Source organism: Mus caroli, chromosome 19, assembly GCF_900094665.2.
Source record: "Mus caroli chromosome 19, CAROLI_EIJ_v1.1, whole genome shotgun sequence".
NCBI lineage: Eukaryota > Metazoa > Chordata > Mammalia > Rodentia > Muridae > Mus > Mus caroli.
In genome coordinates this window covers 16319200-16337849 of record NC_034588.1, presented here as the reverse complement: position 1 = coordinate 16337849, position 18650 = coordinate 16319200, and the positions used below count along the sequence as shown (strand labels likewise).

Sequence of the window (18650 nt, the reverse complement as noted above, 5' to 3'; positions counted from 1 at the left end):
AAAATGATGTCTTTGATCACGTAAAATATTTATCTACAGATAAATATTTTTCTTCATAGCAAATTAAGGCAAGCATCCCAGTTTATTACTGGTGTCTTAGTTTGCTATCTGTTCCTATGATAAAAAAAAAAAAAAAAAAAAAAACAAAAATGAACCTGAGATGCTGGGAAGGGTTTATTTCATTCTACAACTCTCGGGTCATACACCATCACTGAGGGAAGTCAGGCAAGAACTCAAGGCAGGAACCAGGAGGCAGGAACTACAGTGGGAGCCATGGAGGAATGCAGCTTACTTGCTTGTTCTTTATGGTAAGCTCAACCTGAAGTTTATAGAATACAGGGCCACCTGCCCAGAAATGGCACTTCCCACGGTGGGGCTGGACCCTCACACATCAATTAGTAATCAGGAGAACGCCACATTAACTTGCCTACAGGCCAATCTAATAGAAGCATTTCCTCAATTGAAATTCTCTCTTCCCAGGTGACTCTAACTTGTATCAAATTCAGATTTTAAAAACCCATCCAGCACAACTGAGGTGTTCCAATTATATCATTGAAAACCAATATAGACATGGAAACATTGAGAGTCATAAATGTCCATGGATCACTAATGGGCCTCCCAAAATACAATGGCAGTCACCATTCAGACCATCAGCCATAGCTGATCATAACCTGAGAACTGATGTTGGCTTTAGGATAGCTTTCTTACTGAGGCTTTCCCAGATCTAGAGACTTGGAAGTGAATTTCAGAACTGTACTCATTAGCACACTGACCTTGGTTAACTGAAGATATGGTTTATTAGTAGGAGTCAGGATTAGCAAGGACTATCCTCCAGGAACAGAAGAACTAAAATGACCCAGAGTTTACCAAATCACAAGGAATCTAAAATGTACTTTTATCTCAGCATTGAGTTAATCTCTCTTTAAAGTCATGTTTTCATCTTTTTTTTCTATTTATCTACATCTTTTACTTTTTTTCAAGATTAAATTTACATCGTTTCCCTCTTTTCTCTCTTCCATCCACCCACCTCCCATATATTCTTCCTTGCTGTCTTTCAAACCCGTGGTCTCCTTCTTCACTGATTGTTGTTACATACGTGTGTGTGTGTGTGTGTGTGTGTGTGTGTGTGTGTGTGCATTCCTAAACACAACATGCTCATCTCGACAATGTTTTAATTTTGTTGGACTAATGTTTTGGTAATTGGTATTATATAGCTGCCAAACATATGAGAACTAGATTTCATTGTTCTCTAGCAGGTAGAAATCACTCACTGGTAAACTGAGTCATTTTATTACAATGTCACAGTTCCCAGAAGCAACTCTTCACCAACAACATCTGCAGTGGCTGTTTTTAGAAACTGACAGTGCTCAGTGTCTGGGTGGGGATACTGTGATAGAAATATTCACATAACACTCAGGGTTTCAAGGAGTATCGAACAGGAGTATAGTCTTTCCTAAACGATTCTTCTGGGGAAAATAGAAGCAAACAGACATGTACAATTATTAGAGAAGTGGAAAACCCTCTTAGAAACCACTAAATAACCACTCAAGAGGAAACTGGAATGAACTTACGCTCATCACAGGGTGTAATATTATACAGACTCTAAGAACAACCATTTAACAATGTTCTGTTTATTTAAAATTTGATTTTAACTTCTGTATGGGACATCTGATTGGTAGATAGGCAGTATTTAATGGTACAGAAGATTGTCAAGTAAACAGTACTTCCGTGACCCGAGCCATTTCCTCAGAGATAATTAGTATGCAGCTATATATTGAGCATATCAAATATATTTTATGCCTTTCTATATTCTAAGACATGTGAACAAATGTTTAATTTCTCCTAGTAAAACAAAAGTTCTGCCATTTTGTGGTGGGGCATCCAGGTTCACGTCAAAGATCCCTCCTCACTGTCGTTACAGAAACCTCTCAGATCCTAGGAAGCAATCTATTGCTACTCTTTCCCTGGATACTCTTTGACCAACATCTTTTTTTGCTCAGAATTTGAGTTCCTTTCTCAGAAGAAAAACATGCAATGAAAAAAAAAAAAACTTTATACAAAGTATTTCGAATTCTTGGACTTGACCTACAAGAATTCAGTGACTTTCAAAATGGGTGTATGAATGAATGAATTCTATATTATTGGACCAAAGAGTAAATGTTAAGGGTGGCTTTTACTCTTGCACATTGCGTTAAGTAAAACCACCCGACCGAGTAAATGCTCTGGTGGCAACAGAAGAACGTGGGCTTTTGTTTGAGAAGTACACATGTGTTCTTCCCTGCCTTGACATTATGGGCAGTAAGAATTAGCATGGCCTATTTCTGAAGGAAGGTGTAGACAGTCTATGGAAGAACTCACCATCATACACTATCTGGCAATACAGCTTTTAGGAAGGAATCTCTAGAATTGGTTCATCCCCAACATTGGCTTCTGGTTGTGTTCTGATAAACATAAGCACCCAGCATGTCTAGGCTGGGGCTTTTTCACTGATGCAAGGAAATGGGACTCAGCTATAAGTTAGAAAGTGTTCCTGTTTAGTAATGGCTACCACATGGTGGCACTGTCTTTATGACAGACACAGGTCAATCACCTTTCAATGTGATTTCATTTTATTCTTTAGGCAATCACTGAAACAGGGATCATTACCCCAGTTGATTAAAGAAGAAATAGACACAAAGGAGTTGATCTTGACCAAAGACATGACTCTTCTGTACACTAGTCCAAATACTGACCAGTGCATGCCCAAGACCCACACTGCAAACCAGTAATTCCAAAGGTCTGGTCTTCAGTCATTTTCTTCTAGACCAGCCTCTCTATCACAAGGCTTCCCTGGGGTATTGGAAGATCCAAGTCACAATCCTACTGTGCCTCATGGTTGCCCAAGAACAAGAATCAGCCCAGTAGGTACTTGGTGTATTGCTAGGTATTAAAATATTTGAAATAGTGATAACCTGGTGCTGCATCTGTTTCACTTTGACACCGTGGCTGGGGATTGTATTCTTGAGTGCTGGGATGGTAACAGTGAGCTTCACACATGCTAAACAAGTGGTCTACTATTGGGAACATCCTATTTTCAGACCTGAAAAGTTGCTATTTTCTAGTGACTATAGAGAAATGGCAATCCACTGGTAAATGGCAGAGAGAAGGAGAAAGGAACTATAAATGTTTGCTATGTGTATAAAAATATATATTGCAATAAACTTTTTAAAAGTTGAATAATATTTTCCTGGCCATTAAGCTTGAGAATTTGCCCATATGTGAATGGAGCCAAGCAGGGTGGCATTTGTTTAGCAACAACATCCATAGTATTGTTGTGTTACGTGTTATTTTATGTAGTATAAGATTACTTAAAGAGGCTCAGTGGCTATTTTTCAAACTAATGGCCTGAAATCTCAAATAAGTCAAAAAAGGGCACGTGCAGTGTGCACAGTAATCTGTCTCCAATCTCAAGTGGACTCGTTTCTGAGTAAATATTGTTTGAATATTTTGCCTGCTTAAAATATCCTAATGATCCTGCCCTCTTCAGACCCGAAGGAATATCAACTCCTCAGCACAGCCATTTAGACTCTCCCAAAATATCAGAATAAGCACTTTTGTCAAACCTACCTAAAGCAACTGCTTGGTCGACACTTCACCCCGCCAACTGCCTTCAGCAACCGAAAGATAATTTTCAGATTCCTAGTGCTAACTATTCTTGGACCCATTAGTTTCAAGGTCACAGGCAAATTGGATTGTCTTTTCTATCAGTGTTTCCATCCCAGAGTAGAAGATATGTACTGACCTTTATTTACTGCAATACCCCTGCAGCATTTGTGCCCAAGTCTTTAGTTGTTAGGGTATAGTTCTTGATTTTCAGCCATTAGACAATAATTCATTATTCTTCCAGATCATAACATCATTATCCACTAGGAAAAGTGGGATGTTAAATACCAATTGTTTCTACTCAATGATTTTTATCTCAGCAAACAAGAAGAAAAAATTGTCTGAATAGGGTGAGAGTAGAAATCTTCTGAGTGGTTGATATGACACACATCACTGGAAACACCCCAGGCTCTGCTGACCCCCCAATGCAGCTATTTTTTAATAATGCTTTTCTTAGCAGTTTGAAAATAACTTTCCTGGTTAATAGTGCTAAGGACAGCAGTCTGAACACCTAGTAAGCATCACGGATGAGAAACAAACAGTGAGTCTAGCGCACGCACAGACACTACCCCACTTGCGAAATTCAGTCCACATTCAGGACCTTTCCTTTTTCTGTGGCAAAATAAGGTGAAAGTCCAAGCATTATGTGAAGCCCTGCTATCCTTCAGGGCTAAGGAAGGAGAGCATCATGGACATACATTTCTTTGTTCTTTTTTTAGAGGCCAGATATGAATTAACACTCAGCAGGAAGCATTGCAAAGGAATTACTGATAATAAGTAAAAATATAAATGAAGAAAATGCTACCAGAAATATACACACCCATAATCTCAACACACTAGATGCTGAAGCAAGATGATCATAAGTTCAAGGCCACACTAGACTGCATAATGAGCTCCAGGCCAACCTGGTCCATATAGTAAACCATGTCTTAGAGGAGGAAGAGGGGGAGGGGAAGGAGAAGAAGGGGAGGGGGAAGAGAATGCATTTTATTTATTTAGTCATTCTGGGTCCAGTCCTCTGTGCATAGAAGAGAAAAAAGAAAAGCCAGCAGGATGGGAAAGAGTGGGGATGGGGAAGGAGGGGCAGAAAAGGCCAAACCTATCAAATGTGCATATGGAAAGTGTGAACAAAACAACTAACAGTTCACATTTGGAAACAGATGTGTGACAGGTAATCCAACTTCCTCGAGGTGAAAAGGATCCTAAACAGATTTTAGGACGGAAACTCAGACAGAGCAGTTCTCCCATATCTGGAGGAATTTAAACCCCAATCACTACTTTGGGTGGTGCCTCCAGCTCATCGACCACGGCAGCTCCTAAATTCTCCCTAGAGGAAAAGATAACATTTGCTTTTTTCCTTAAAGAGGGAGGGGATTGTGCAATACGCAGGCTGTCTTTGGTGTGTAAGGACCAGCTTGCTTTGAAATCATGGGACTTAGGGACATGACTCAAGACTTCAAATAGAGAAAAGAAGCGTTGAATAGTTAAAACTGAAGCATGTCTTTCTTGAAGTGTCCTTAAAATCACTCCCCTTTGTAAATGTCGTTGAGTAGCTGAAAGGAATGAAGTGGGAATGCATTTAAGGAGACATGATTGTTCGTTCGTTCTCTGGATCCTTGAGGGTTCTGGAAATGAAAGGAGAATGGCTTAATATATCTGCCTTTTATTGCACCTCTGGATTTTTCTCCCTTTTACTCTAGATCAGGCTGAACAGCTTTGAGTTTGAAAAAAAAAATCATCCTACATTTAGTTTGGCAACATTTAGTTTTTATATTCTTGATTTTTTTGTCACCCTATTCAGTAAAATATTCACAATTTTAGCAAGCTCCTGTAAGATATCCCAGGATGGGTGAAGGAAAAGGACCATGCACACTTCTACTTTATAAAATGCTTCAGGGACAAATTTCTTTCTGCTAATGTAAACGTGGGACACCCACAGAGAAATTGCTGTTATTTCTGGATGTCTCTACATTTTTAAGTAAATTTACTGTATCTATCTGGTCATTAAGCTGTCTCTTGGTGAGTATGTTCCTTAGTATGTATGGGAGGAGAAGCTCAACTCTTTGACCTGTTTAGCACAAAGCTGAGTTAGTTTAGCACTAATGACTCCACCTGAATTCTTCCTGACAGGATTGCCTGGATTTCAGGGAAATAAAGATTTGTTGGTGTGTTAGTACAGAAGGGGGAGCACAGAATAGTATTCAAGCAAGAGCAATAAATGACTCTATCCTACATAGGTAGCTACTGTCAAAAATACTAAATAAAAAAAAAATCACCAGTGCTTATAAAGAAAGAAGCTATTGTGTTTTGTTTTGTTTTGTTTTGTTTTGTTTTGTTTCATGACCAGACACAATCGAAGATGTAACTTGTGAGTTAGGAATGCTTTTGCTAGAGAATTTTGACCTAACAAAGTTCATACCAAAGTGTAATACTACAGTTAACTCCATACTGCAACCGCGGGTTGCTAGTCACTTGAACTAGACAAAGTCCATCCAGTGATCCTACGTATTTAGTAATGCACGAGCTCACACTTATTGCCCCAACATCTGACAACAATTGTCTTTGTGACTTGTAAGTTCTAAAGGTGCTCGCCTGAAGTTAGCTCCCCGAGACTTGGAAATGACAAATCTGCTTCTGATGCCTGTGCCTATGTTTGGAAATGGTATCTCCTCCACGAAGAACACTGACCTGCAGACTAGGAATAAGTAGAATATGTATTGTAAGGGAGGAACTGAACTCACCACTAAATTAGGGTTATAGAATGATGCTTAGCGCTCTAGTCTTCACATAATCCATATACTGCGAGGCAGTGACTGCAGACACAAGTGTTTCTCCCTTGATGGCATTCTGGGGCCTCTGGAGCACTGAGAAACTTCTAAAGAATTAGGAATACTCTATCTCACATTCAAGAACAAACAGAAAGAATGTATTTATACTATATTTATGTCTGTATTTATACTATAGAGTGTTCGTGTACACATACATAAATGTTTGTACATATTACCAATTCTATATGCACATGTACCCTATACACACTCAACAGCAAGGCTCTAAGACAGATTTCTAACTAGAGCATTAAGACTCTGGAAGTGAAGTCATTTCATGTGTGATGATCTTCCTTGACAGAACTCAGTGATAAACTTATCCCCTACATTGCACTTTTTACCTGTTTTACTGCACTGCTGAGATCAACAGAGCAGCATAGAAATCTTGTTTTTATTCCTGAGAGTTTGTGGATGTGTTATAGACACCAAGGCTACAGGCCATGCTGCAAGAGCACAGCTTGGACTGATCAGCTTTGAGGTAAAATAGGGAAACTGATTGTTCTGCCAAGAGCTTGAACTACTTAGTCAAGAAATGCTCCCAGGCCGAAGGTGAACAAGAACTGGGGAAGTCTGTCGCTCTCCCAACACACTGAGCTGATGAAATGGAAATTCCATGAAACAAGGCACTTAACTCAGTTATAGGATATGCAGTCAACAAACAAATATCCGCAAAATGAACGCATGACAAAATTTAACCTTTTTTCCCCCAAAGTCCCGGATATCATTCCTACAGAGACTGGGTTGCTACTGAATTGGGAAGATTATACTTAATGTTAAAAAATAAAACTTTTGTGTAACTAAACGGTAATTGTTCCCAAATATTGGCCATATAGATGCTATATAATAACTCCCAAGATAAAAGCAATCTAATTTTATATGATTTTGTGAAGTTCTTCTTAGGAGTTCTCTTAAGGTTTAAAGCCTGGAGTGTTTAAAGAAAATGTTAGTAAATGAACAACCAGGGCTTACATTTTCTGATTAAAGTTTAGGTGCTGCTCCCTCCTTTCCTTTTTCCTTTTTCCTTTTTTCCCCTCTGTTTTCTTTTCTTTTTTTCTCTCTGAAAACTTGTTTTCATCATTAATGACTACTCTAAAATTATCTTTACACCAGAACTGGGTTCTTTTCATTGGAAATAGATGTTTTCATAGAATATATTGTGACTGTAGTTTCCCTTTCCTCGGCTCCTCCTCGATCCTCCCCCATTGACCCACTGACCCACTGACCCAAATACATACCCCTTCTTTCTATCTCTCTCTTTAATACAAACAGGTGTCTAAAGTAATAATGATAAAATATGATAAAAATGAAAACCAACAAGACAGAATAACACAAAACAAACAGGGGGAAAAAATGGAACCACAGAAAAAGCACAAGAATCAAATGATGACAAGACGCCCACTTTCGCACACACAGAAACGCCCTAAAAACAAAATTGGAAACCATAATATATAAGCGAAAGATTGGCTGTTACTTACGCCTACTTTGAAATTTTTCTAGTTCATTTGTAACCTATTCTGCTACTCATATAACTTTCTCTTAGATAAAATAATAAGTAAGACGAGTTGGGAAAGTGCTTGGAAATGTGAAAAGGTTCGGTTTTATAATATGGGTCTGGTTCAAAGTTAAAATATCTGAAAATTCAGCCACCAGAATAACAGCTTTAGATTAATACAATAGTTATTACACGCCACCAAAATTAAACTGCTAACATTCCTTTGTGAATTATCCCATTTGAGTGCTCCCTGGCACAAATGAACCATTTGCAAAACTGTAAATAAATTACCCTATACCTCTGTGTAGACACTGAGAAAATTTTATGAGCATTTAATCATCCTGATTCCCTATTCAAAGAATAAATGGAAGCACAGTTTCTACATACGGCCTTGAAAACAAAAAAGATTTTTCTAGTGCCTTAGGGAAAAACTGTCAGTAAACACATAGAAGTGAGAGGTAGTGACAACTATTTCCGATGTATACAGGATTTTATGTGCATTTTTATTTCTCAAACAGCAAAATATATCTTTATAGTTGGAAGCACCTCCATGGAAGAGGAAACTAAAGTGCAGTGGAATTGGTTAGTTAACTCACTCTAAATCATATCGTTAAGTGGTAGATTCTGATTTGGACCCAGACACTGAAACGCTAGAACAGGTTATCAATTGAAAGTAATGTTTAAAAATCTTTTGGGTCTCATAACTAGGGGCAAGGGTGCGTACATAGTCGCTTATAGTATTGAAAATCCACAGAAACACTCCTCAAAAGACAAAGACTTGTCCAGGCCACACTCAGTCATCGGAGTTGTCATCCCCCTGAGAACTTAATCTTTACCATTTCTCTGCACTTTTTACTATGGAATCTAGGCAAAATCAGGGTGCTCACCAACCCAGTATCTCATGTCACTGATGAGTAATTCTAATCCAACTGTAACCTCGAAAATCTTTCTCATTGCAATGTTAATTATTGTAATAATTACAATAGACTGCTCTCCTGGCATGAAGATCGTCTTAATATATTCTGTAAAATAAAAATACCATTGTCTCCTCCCAAAACTCTTATTGAATTAGTCTGGCATACGGCTTTTGGGAATTAGATATTTCTTTCAAGTTCCCCAACCATTTTTAATGTGTGGCAAGTTTTTAAGAAATGTGGAGAGAAAACAGCAGATATTTTAAAAGTATGAAACACTTTCTGTTCTGCAGTGATCTAACAGTATAGTAAATCGCATAAAGTTACCGGCTAGATTATAATATGACCAGGACTGCTCTAAATTAAGGGGTTTAATCCTCTAGCACCTCTGTCAGAAAGGTGGGTATTCTTACAATTGTCTTAGTCAATTTGAGCTGCTTTGATAAAGTATAGACTGGGTAGCTTTTAAACCACAGCAATTTACTTCTTATAGTTCTAGAAGCTGGAAAATCCGCAGTGCCAGCAGTCTCAATGTCTGGAGCCCACTCTGTGGTTCACAGACGGTACCTTCCTGCAATGTCCTCTTCTAGTAGGAATAGCAAGGCAGATCACTATGTCTTTATTACCTATGACCTCACAGAAGAACCAGCATCCGAGCTATCAGCTGGGAAAACAGGATTTCAGCCTGTGCCTTCTGCAGACAAGAACATCCAGACATCTCCATCTTACAGACGGCGACACGAAAACATCTGAAGATTAAAGAACTTCTCCAGTCCACACAGCTAGTGTGTGACAGAGCTGTGAATTAAATGTAGCTCGTTCTGACTGGAACCCAGTGCTGTACACCACTAACTCAGAAACATAAGCGTGCATCCAACCATCTGGAGAGCTTATGAAAACACAGACGGCTGAGCCCCGCCCCCAGAGTGTCTGATTCCTCAGAGCCTACCAATCTGCATTTCTAATAACTTCCCAGTAATGCTGCAGCCACCACCGCTGCCTCTGCTGCTGCTGCTGCTGCTGCCTCCGCCAACTCTAACCTAAGGACCTTACTTTGCAAACTATGTTCTAAACTGAAGCTGTTTCCTATCAAATGGCTTCATCTGAATTTGCTTTTTTTTCACTATAGGAAGATTTGTTCTCCTGTTTCATTGGTGACTCCTGAAAAGGTTTTGTGAAATTGTCTAGACTATTCTCTTTTTAGACCATAGGTGGCCCATCTTGGTGGGAAGAACTGTCTCGGGGGAGACCAACTTCTTGTCTTTTCTGTTGAGGACACTCCTGGTGAGAAAAAAAGGATGGAGAAAAGACCTATGTCAATGGGATAACTAATCTAATGGTTATTAGATAATCTAAAGTTATGATTAAATATATAGAGGAAAGGAAAATCGGTATATCAAGGAAAAAAAAGGTGAATTGGAAGAAGTTTGTTTCAAGCTCTTGTTCATATACTAGAACCAATCAATAAAAAACAAAGAGAGACAAGAGCTTAAGTCAGGGCTTGCTTTCATTCTTAATCTTCCCTTCCTTTCTACTTACCTGTAATAAGAAAGCAAACATACCGCATGGAAACACAGGTGGGAACATGGAAACACAGGTGGGAATGTTAAAAAAGTAAGGAGTGAGGCTTGTCTGTAACTCTTCAACATGTGAATGAACACTTATACACTCACCCATTCACAGGCTGGGCACTACACTCGACAGTACGGGGGGTGGGGGGGTCATTACTAAGGAGCTTACACAGAGGACGAAAAGCAAGCATGTAAACAAGATTAATGAAGCACTCTAGGACCGAACAAGTGGTAAAGACACAGGAGCCCACTGGGGACAGATGGTCAGCACACACTAAACAAAAGTAATGGGAACTGAGTTGAGTTATAAATTTGAGTAGTAGGAAAACAGCGGGGGGGGGGAGAGTGGGGGAGAGGCCTTACTTTACTTACAGAGGGCGGCGGAAAGGAGGGAGGAGAGGCAGGAAGGAGAGAGTGGTGTGAAGCACTGGGGGCTGTTTAGGTTCCCAGACAAGGACTTGAAGACAGCCTGTTCATGTGAGGAAAACCCCAGCTAAGAGGAAGAATGAATGTATGAATTTATCTCACAGAGACCAGAGAATCAAAAAGGCTTTCATAAGGAAAGCTATGTGGCAACACCATGATTCTAGAGAATCTTTCCCTTCTTTCTTCAACATGGGCTAGGTTCTTTTATCACGTATCAGCTGGCATCTCCCACCCTGCTTTTTGCATCAAGGGGACGGTTCCTGTGTTGTGAGATGCATTCCATTCAGTTCTGGGTCTCTCTTTCCATTGCTTGGGTGGCCAGGGTAAGAGTTGGGTTTCTTTTAACATTCTGGAGGCATGGAGATGCGTTAGATTTTACTCCTAGCCTTTGACTTTTAGTCCTTCTGGCTGGGGCCTACAAATTTCATTGCAAACTAAGATTTGATAATCACAAATAGTCTACTGTGGCAAAGAGGAGGAGATGCTTGTCCTGTAAGCATGAGACCCTGAGTCTGTAGTCCCAGTATCCACATAAGCCAGGCACAGTAGCACCAGGAGATAAGGGCAAACAAGTGTGTACCTGAAGCTTGCTGGCTGCGTAGTATAGCTCCAGTGTCAGTGACAGACTCTGTCCCAAAAGATAAGGTGGAGAGAAATTGGGGAAGAAAAAAGGTGCTTGATGATAACCTGTAACGTTTCCCTGAACATGGACACACATACATGAGACAGAGAGAGTGAGATAGATAGATAGATAGATAGATAGATAGATAGATAGATAGATAGATAGAGATACAGATTGACTTTTAGAACTAGTTCTGCCTCCACAATTAACTCATAAAATACAGAATACTTACTTGACTGATACTTTTTTCATATCTATTGCTCACTTAACCACATTAGCATTAGCTACATGAAAACCTAATAATGACAGTGGCAGTAATTTATGGATTAAATCTATAGTCTTTAAGAATACACTGGCCTATGAACTTCATCATACGTATTTCCCAGTGACTTTCACAGATAGTATTAATTACTTAGTAATTAACTAATCAGTGATGAATACATGAATTCATAAATGATAGCTGCAACCTGAATGCTTACCCCTGAGATAAGCAAAGACAGGAAGATTACATCCAACGCTAGTCACAGTATTGCAGCCACATTTCAGACAATGTTAGAAGCCTTCTCACTCAGGTGAGTAGGTGCTCTTAGCATTTCAGAAGTTTGCAGCCTTAGTCCTTCCTTCCCAGCACTTTGGAGTTAGGAATCTTTGCACTGACTGCAGCCTAGTACAAGAACAAGCTTCTTTGACTCAGATTGAAAGAAACACAAGTTTGTACCCAGGTCTATGGGTTCCAAGATAAATATTTAAAAGGCTATTTGAAAAAGAAATGACCATTTAGCGAAATAACCATAGCAAGTTCTAACGCAGGTGCTTTGACCTCTACCATGGGATTTTGACTGGATTACAGTATCAATACGAAATCTTCCTCTGCAGAGCAAGGCAGAAGTCAGTTTCCCTGCAATGACAATGCCACTGTCTCATGGATGGACACATCCTGTCTGTCAGGTTGGTAGGCATGACAGCATGCAGGGGTCAGATCTGGTTAAAACCATTGATATCTTTTCTCCCTTAGCTGCTTGCTTAGCATCTCCCAGCATCATGACAGGTGAAGCACCAGGAAAAATTTCCCTACTCAGTAGGACTGTGTTCTGCAGCCAGACTTTGTGGTGTCTTTAGGAATAGGATCTTACTGCAATTATGGTGGGTAATCATAAGCAACGGCAGCAGCTTTGGAGACTTCTGTGGCCTCCCTGACCAATTGTGGGCATCACATGCCTGGTGCTGCAAGTTTTGCTTAATAGCCCATGTCTCCTGGGAGTGGCTCTGTCATCCGTGCAAGGTACCTCCCTTTGGACACATTCTTTTTTAAAGTTGTATTCTGAACTTAGCTTACTAACTAGTGAGTTTTCCGGAACACTTTCTTGTATATCTTTAACTTACATTAGCATATCCTCTATCTTCTCCTGTACCTGTTCCCTCAGCTCCCAACCCCAATCTTTCCCAACCCCCCATTCCCCAGCAAGACCCAGGGAACATCTTAGGAGAGGAGACAGAGAGCACGTTAAAAGCTAGAAGATGAGGATGAATGTTTAGAAATGCCAAGTTTTAGACATGGCAAGATTACAGCACCCATGACCCCACAACAGCCATGGTTGCCTATGCAAGATCTACACCTTCTCAAGCAGGTCAAAATTCCCACAAAAATGGGATAGATAACCTGCAGGCTTCACCACTTGCCCAGCAACAAGGGCAAAGAAAGGAAACTTTCTGGGTATTTTCATCGATCTCATTTTACAAGAGGAGACACTGAGGTGCTCCAATAGAATAGAGTCGTTTAGACTTCGGGGTTAGTGTGAAGTCCCTGTCCTGGTACCAGGCTGTATTGCAGCGAGACTGTAAGATATACTCATTTTCTTCAACTATAAAATGTCTCTGTGTCCCATTAATTATCCCTCAGACAGTTATAATCCAATGCTGGGTAATCCTTATACAGGAGGCCTCAGTAAAAGGGGCAAAATAATTACAAACCACTGCTGAATGAAGTCTGCGCTAGACTGTCAGGGTCACAGCTTGTCTTGAGATATTTGTCAGGTGCGCATTGGGTCCTGCTCCAGAAGGATGAAAACAAAGGGGACTTGAAGTACAGAAAGAATACACAGCAATGTGATTCATGGGGAGGGTGGAGGATGTTTAAACTGCTATTTTACAATTTCGCAAATGTACTCTTGAGTAAATATAAAAAAAAAGAAAGGAATTTTTTTTCTTCTGTTCCTTCCTGGTGTGAGGAAGCCTCTCTTTCACCCTTACTTAATGAAACGAAGCCAGTTGATGCCTCTAACTCTTCTTTAGTCTAATCTCATTAATGCAGTCTGTTGGGATTCTGGTTGTGGGATAACATAGGGGCAGTCCTCAGACCTCAAGTGAAACGGGGAGATATTTTTCAGTCAGGCTTTTCACTGCTCCGTCAGAATGTGCGAGAACCAGCCCAAAACTAAAGCTGACGGCACTGGTGAGTTGCGCTTTTTCTTCTGTCTGCTGACATTTAGCAGTGTAAACCATTCTTGGACGAGAAAGCAAGCAGTTAAAGGATGGAAGCAAAATAAAGCAATAGCAGTGTGGGGACAATACATTGTTTCTGATTTGGGAGTGTATTGAATAAATCAGTCTCCATAGCCTAAGTTTACACTAGAAAAGATGCCGATACGAAATATTGTTATGTGCTGAGGTGAAATTCTATAAACACTGTTCTGGCCTTAAGTATTTTCATGTGCCGCATCATGTTGACAATAGATTGACAATATAAACATCCTTGGTGTATTTTTTTTTTTTTTAGCTTTAAGCTTGCCTGTTACATTGCTACAGTTATTATTATAGTTACTTGATTTTTCTAACTGTTTTAAAGGTCAATTTTGTTTGTATTCTATGTTGAAATGTATCATGTATAAGAAATTCTTTTTTTAATGGTTTTGTCTAAGAGTGATGAATGATGGTGCTTGGGGATTTGTTTTTTACTTCTAATTTCTTTAGTAAGTTGGGACATATTTCTCTAAGCGTATTATTTCACAAATGGACAGGTCTACGTATCTGTTCTGAAAATATTTCAAGGTAAACATGACACATTGCTATTTTTACTAGCATTAAATAGCCATAAACAAGTTGAAAATGTTATAATATAAAAGAAACAATTGTTCAAATAATTTTTAAAAACAGTTGTTTCTAGACACCTACTAATTACACTAAATCTCCATGTATACCTTAAACTCAGAACTTCATCTTCTCACAGTCCTCAGGGTCTCTGGGGACTTATATTTTAAAGGAGCATACACAGTGTGTCTGTCTTAACTTACCACATTCAAATCCTGTGTCCTTAAGGACTAGACTGGGGAACTACGTCCTGACCAATCAATTTCAGTTCTGGCATCATTGGAGTGTTTAAACAACTATTTATCCTTACTAACAGAATTATTGAGGATAATGTTGCTTCTGTTGTTTGTAAATTCATAGCAGTGGACATATTAACGTCTATTACTTAATCCTCTTTAGTTCTGGATCAATTAACAGCAACTCACAAGTAAATATGTAGGCTTCTTTCTAATTATGTGTTTTAAAACATATAGCTATCTTTTAGAGGTACCTGCCTACACACACACACACACACACACACACACAACTTGCATAGTGAAGCATATGAACTAACATGCTTTTACATTTTGAAAAGCAAACTATATTTCTTTTCTTTGTTTTTCTTTTAAATTTTTTTGTGGACCTACAGGATATATTCTAAATTAAAGGTGAAACTTTAAGAAGATCAGTCTTTCTCTAGAACACTTGGTGTCCTGCTCAGCAATTTCTAGATTTCACCAATTTCTTTTCTAATATTTCCCCCCAGAGACGTAAATACCTACCCTGCTTTAAAAGCAATTTAAAATCTCTAAACAAATGGAAAAAGAAAAGGCCAAACTTCTTCCTACCAATTCAATCCAGCACACTATAACATGCAAATACCTTGGTACAAGGAATAGAGTAAGAAACACCAGCAGCGATGGTGGGAGAGGGGGGCAATTCTCTGTTCAGACGCGATTTTTACACTGGCAAGCGTGGCTGGAAATGTCCCCCTTGTGGGAAAAAGGAGGAAGAGTTCAAAGGGAGGAAATCCATTAGGGCAGAATTTGAAAATAACATCCGCTCTTACTATTTCTGTGACAATGATGCAGAGCGGTGTCACTGCAGGGAAGAAGGTATGGTCATCTTGTTCAGGCAGCGCCAGCTTACATAAACATGGAGTAAAGCTGTTGTGGATTATGTGAGCATGCTGGATCTGATGAGCTCAAAAATAAGATAGCTCGGTCCTATCATATTTAGGATTATGCTGGTAATCGCCTTAGAGAAAGTGTGCAGTATCAGCAGAACAGCCCCTTCCGTCTTTGAAGGGGATAGCATTGACTCCAACTGTGTTGGGCAACAGGCCTTTGTGACATTTAGCATAGAGTAAAACCGTAAGACACAACTTCTGGAGTTGCGTCTTGTGTGATCATTTGACCCCTGAAATAGTTTCTGATGCTGTGTGCACACAGGAAAACTTCCCACTGGGTCCTCTCTCCCTTTGTTGAAGGCCGCTCATCTAACAGTCGACAGAATCCAAGGAGGATGACTTCTAGCCTCTGAACTATTTTTTGTCATTAGAGATGACAAGAATCAGGGTTCACTTCAACTCTGTGATTCCCCTCCATTTAGACTCATTGTTAAGAAGTTAGTGGCTGGCCAGCAAGTTCCCTACAACATCGACATCATGACAGCATAATTCTCAATGGAAGAGTTTGCAGTCGTTTTGCTAATGTGGTATTCATGTTGGAAATGATCAAAGCTCTTGTAGATGATACAAAATATAAAACCTTAAGATTTGAGTTTTGTGTAAAGATCATTAGTATTAAATTCTTCGTTCCTTCTCCCTTTCCCTCTCCCACTCTTGTCCCGTCTCCCACCCACCCTACTGCTGCCATTTAATTAATGATCAAAAGTGCAAATCCCATGGCTATATTCAGTTTTATATTAAGCATGTTCCTATATCTTTATATTTTTGAAGTATTCCCCACCTTTGACTTTCATTTTCATACATACTTTTTTTAAGTGTCTTAATATGTATACCAGCTTGGCATGAATTTTCTACCTCCACTTCCTGAGCACTGGTATTACATGTATATAGCATACGCCTGCCTCTCAAGTAATCCTGAAAGCTACATAGGATAGGAGCTACATCCTAAAACACAGCAAATAATAAAGTATAATGTTGAATCACATGAAATTCCCAATAAAACTTCATCCTTTCACAAAAAGTAGCAATTTGATGTGAATCAACTCAGTGCATGGTGATCTACTACAGATCAAGGAATGCATATTAATAAATCTAGAAACATCTTACTATTTGCTTTGCACTTAACCCCACTAAAAAGGCCCCTAAAATAAATTTACTTAATCTAGAAATTGAGTAATTGGATTTTCCTCTTTCATTCTCTGGCTACCAGCTAAAGTTTTTCCTATCCCTATACATGTATTTCTTAAAATTCCACTCCCTTCCTAAGGTCTGGCTCAAAGCCAGCTCGACTCTCAGGCTTCATGGCTTCACTAAGTTCTCATTTTTCCTCCTCCAGACTCATCTGCCTGCTCTTTGCACAGGTTTTTGGCATGTGTGGCTGTGCAATCAGAATATTCCCTTTGAAGAATAAAACTTGGTTTTGTGTGTATCTGTGGCATCAAACAAACTTAAGTGGCTAAATTACTTCTGGGTACAGTGTAAAAACGAGAACACATTCCTGTGTGTGCACACAAGACTCAAAGCTTGTGTCTATGGCTGATTTTTATTTATTTATTTATTTTTACTGTGTAGTTTTGAATTTTCCAGAGGGGTGGCTGGAAGCATGCTGGCTTCTTTCACTTAACATTATTCAGTGAGGTCTTCCATGACAATGCCACTCATAGTTTAGGAATTCTTTCACCATGCCAAATGATATTCCACTATACCAGTATCACATGCCCTTCCATTCAGCTTTCAAAGTGAATCTTGATTGTATCCCATTTGGGGAGAATATAGAGAAACCTCCATGTACATGCTCTGTGTGGACATGAGTTATAACTCAGCTACCAAATGTCAAGGAGCACAGTTGCTGCTAAGGCTCCCTTTGACGGTATAAAACTTGCCCCACTGCCCTCAAAGTGGCTTTAATACCTTACCTTGCCAACAAAAACTGAGCATCCATTTGCTCAACTCCTCTCCAGCTTTTGGCATAGTTCTTGGTTTTTCAAGTATAGCCTTCCTGATAGGTGATTTGCAGCTCAGCAATGCATGAGAAGCATGGCATCTTTTAATTGTTTTGTCCTTTTGAAAGCAGATCTTTGGCCAACTAGCTTTCAATTTTAGGAGTCGTTTCTATGTTGCAAGCATATGCCCATTATTGGACAAGTGTTTTATAATATTTCCTCCAATTCTGTAACTTTTACATCTTCATTATGCACTTTGGTTTTTAGCACAACAAGCAATCTCTTTACTGAGATTGCTTATTAGGCCATGTCTCCAGCTCCTAGGATACATCTTCAAAGATCATGATCAAATACAACTTTGGGACTATAGGGTTTATTTGGTTTAGGTGACTTCCTAATCACAGTTGATCCCCATGGAAAGTCAGGGCAGGAACTCAAGGTAGGAAATGAACCTGAAGTCAAAACCAAAGCAGAAGAATGGAAGAGAGCTGCTTACTGCCTTGCTCTTTATGGCTTACCCAGCCTCCTTTCTTATAGAACCCAGGACCACTTGCCCAAGCACGGCACCACCCACAATGAGCTGGGCCCTCCCACATCAATAATTGAGAAAATGCTCCACTGATTTACCTACATGTACTCTCTTAGAGGCATTTACTCGGCTGTGTTTTCTCTTCCCAGATAACTCTAGCTTATGTCAAGTTGATTAAAAAAAAACAAAAAAACAAAAAAAACAAACTAGCCAGCACAGTAGGAGAAAAGCAAGAAAAACACATTGCTTGACTTAACAATTTCCATCAAAAAAAAAAAACTTTGTTCAATTCTATTTTTAAATTAGGCAAACTGTATTTAAAAACAAATCCTCAAGGCATAGTGTCACCATAGATAGATAGATAGATAGATAGATAGATAGATAGATAGATAGATAGATGGATGGATGGATGGATGGATGGATGGATGGAT

The 18650-nt window shown here is 39.3% G+C and overlaps 1 protein-coding gene across 2 annotated transcripts in view; it reads left to right on the top strand.

The window, feature by feature from the left end:
* The window catches only part of Rorb (RAR related orphan receptor B), a 176793-nt gene that overhangs the window by 95855 nt on the left and 62288 nt on the right, over positions 1 to 18650 (top strand). The window contains exon 1 of one of the 2 annotated variants that reach the window (XM_021151634.2): positions 13840 to 13944. The exons of the other annotated variant lie outside the window; for it this stretch is intronic. Within the exon in view, the coding sequence (XP_021007293.1) occupies positions 13905 to 13944 (40 nt within the window). The 5' untranslated portion in view covers positions 13840 to 13904. Of the gene's footprint in view, positions 1 to 13839; positions 13945 to 18650 lie in introns of those variants that run through there. 2 annotated transcript variants of the gene reach the window in all.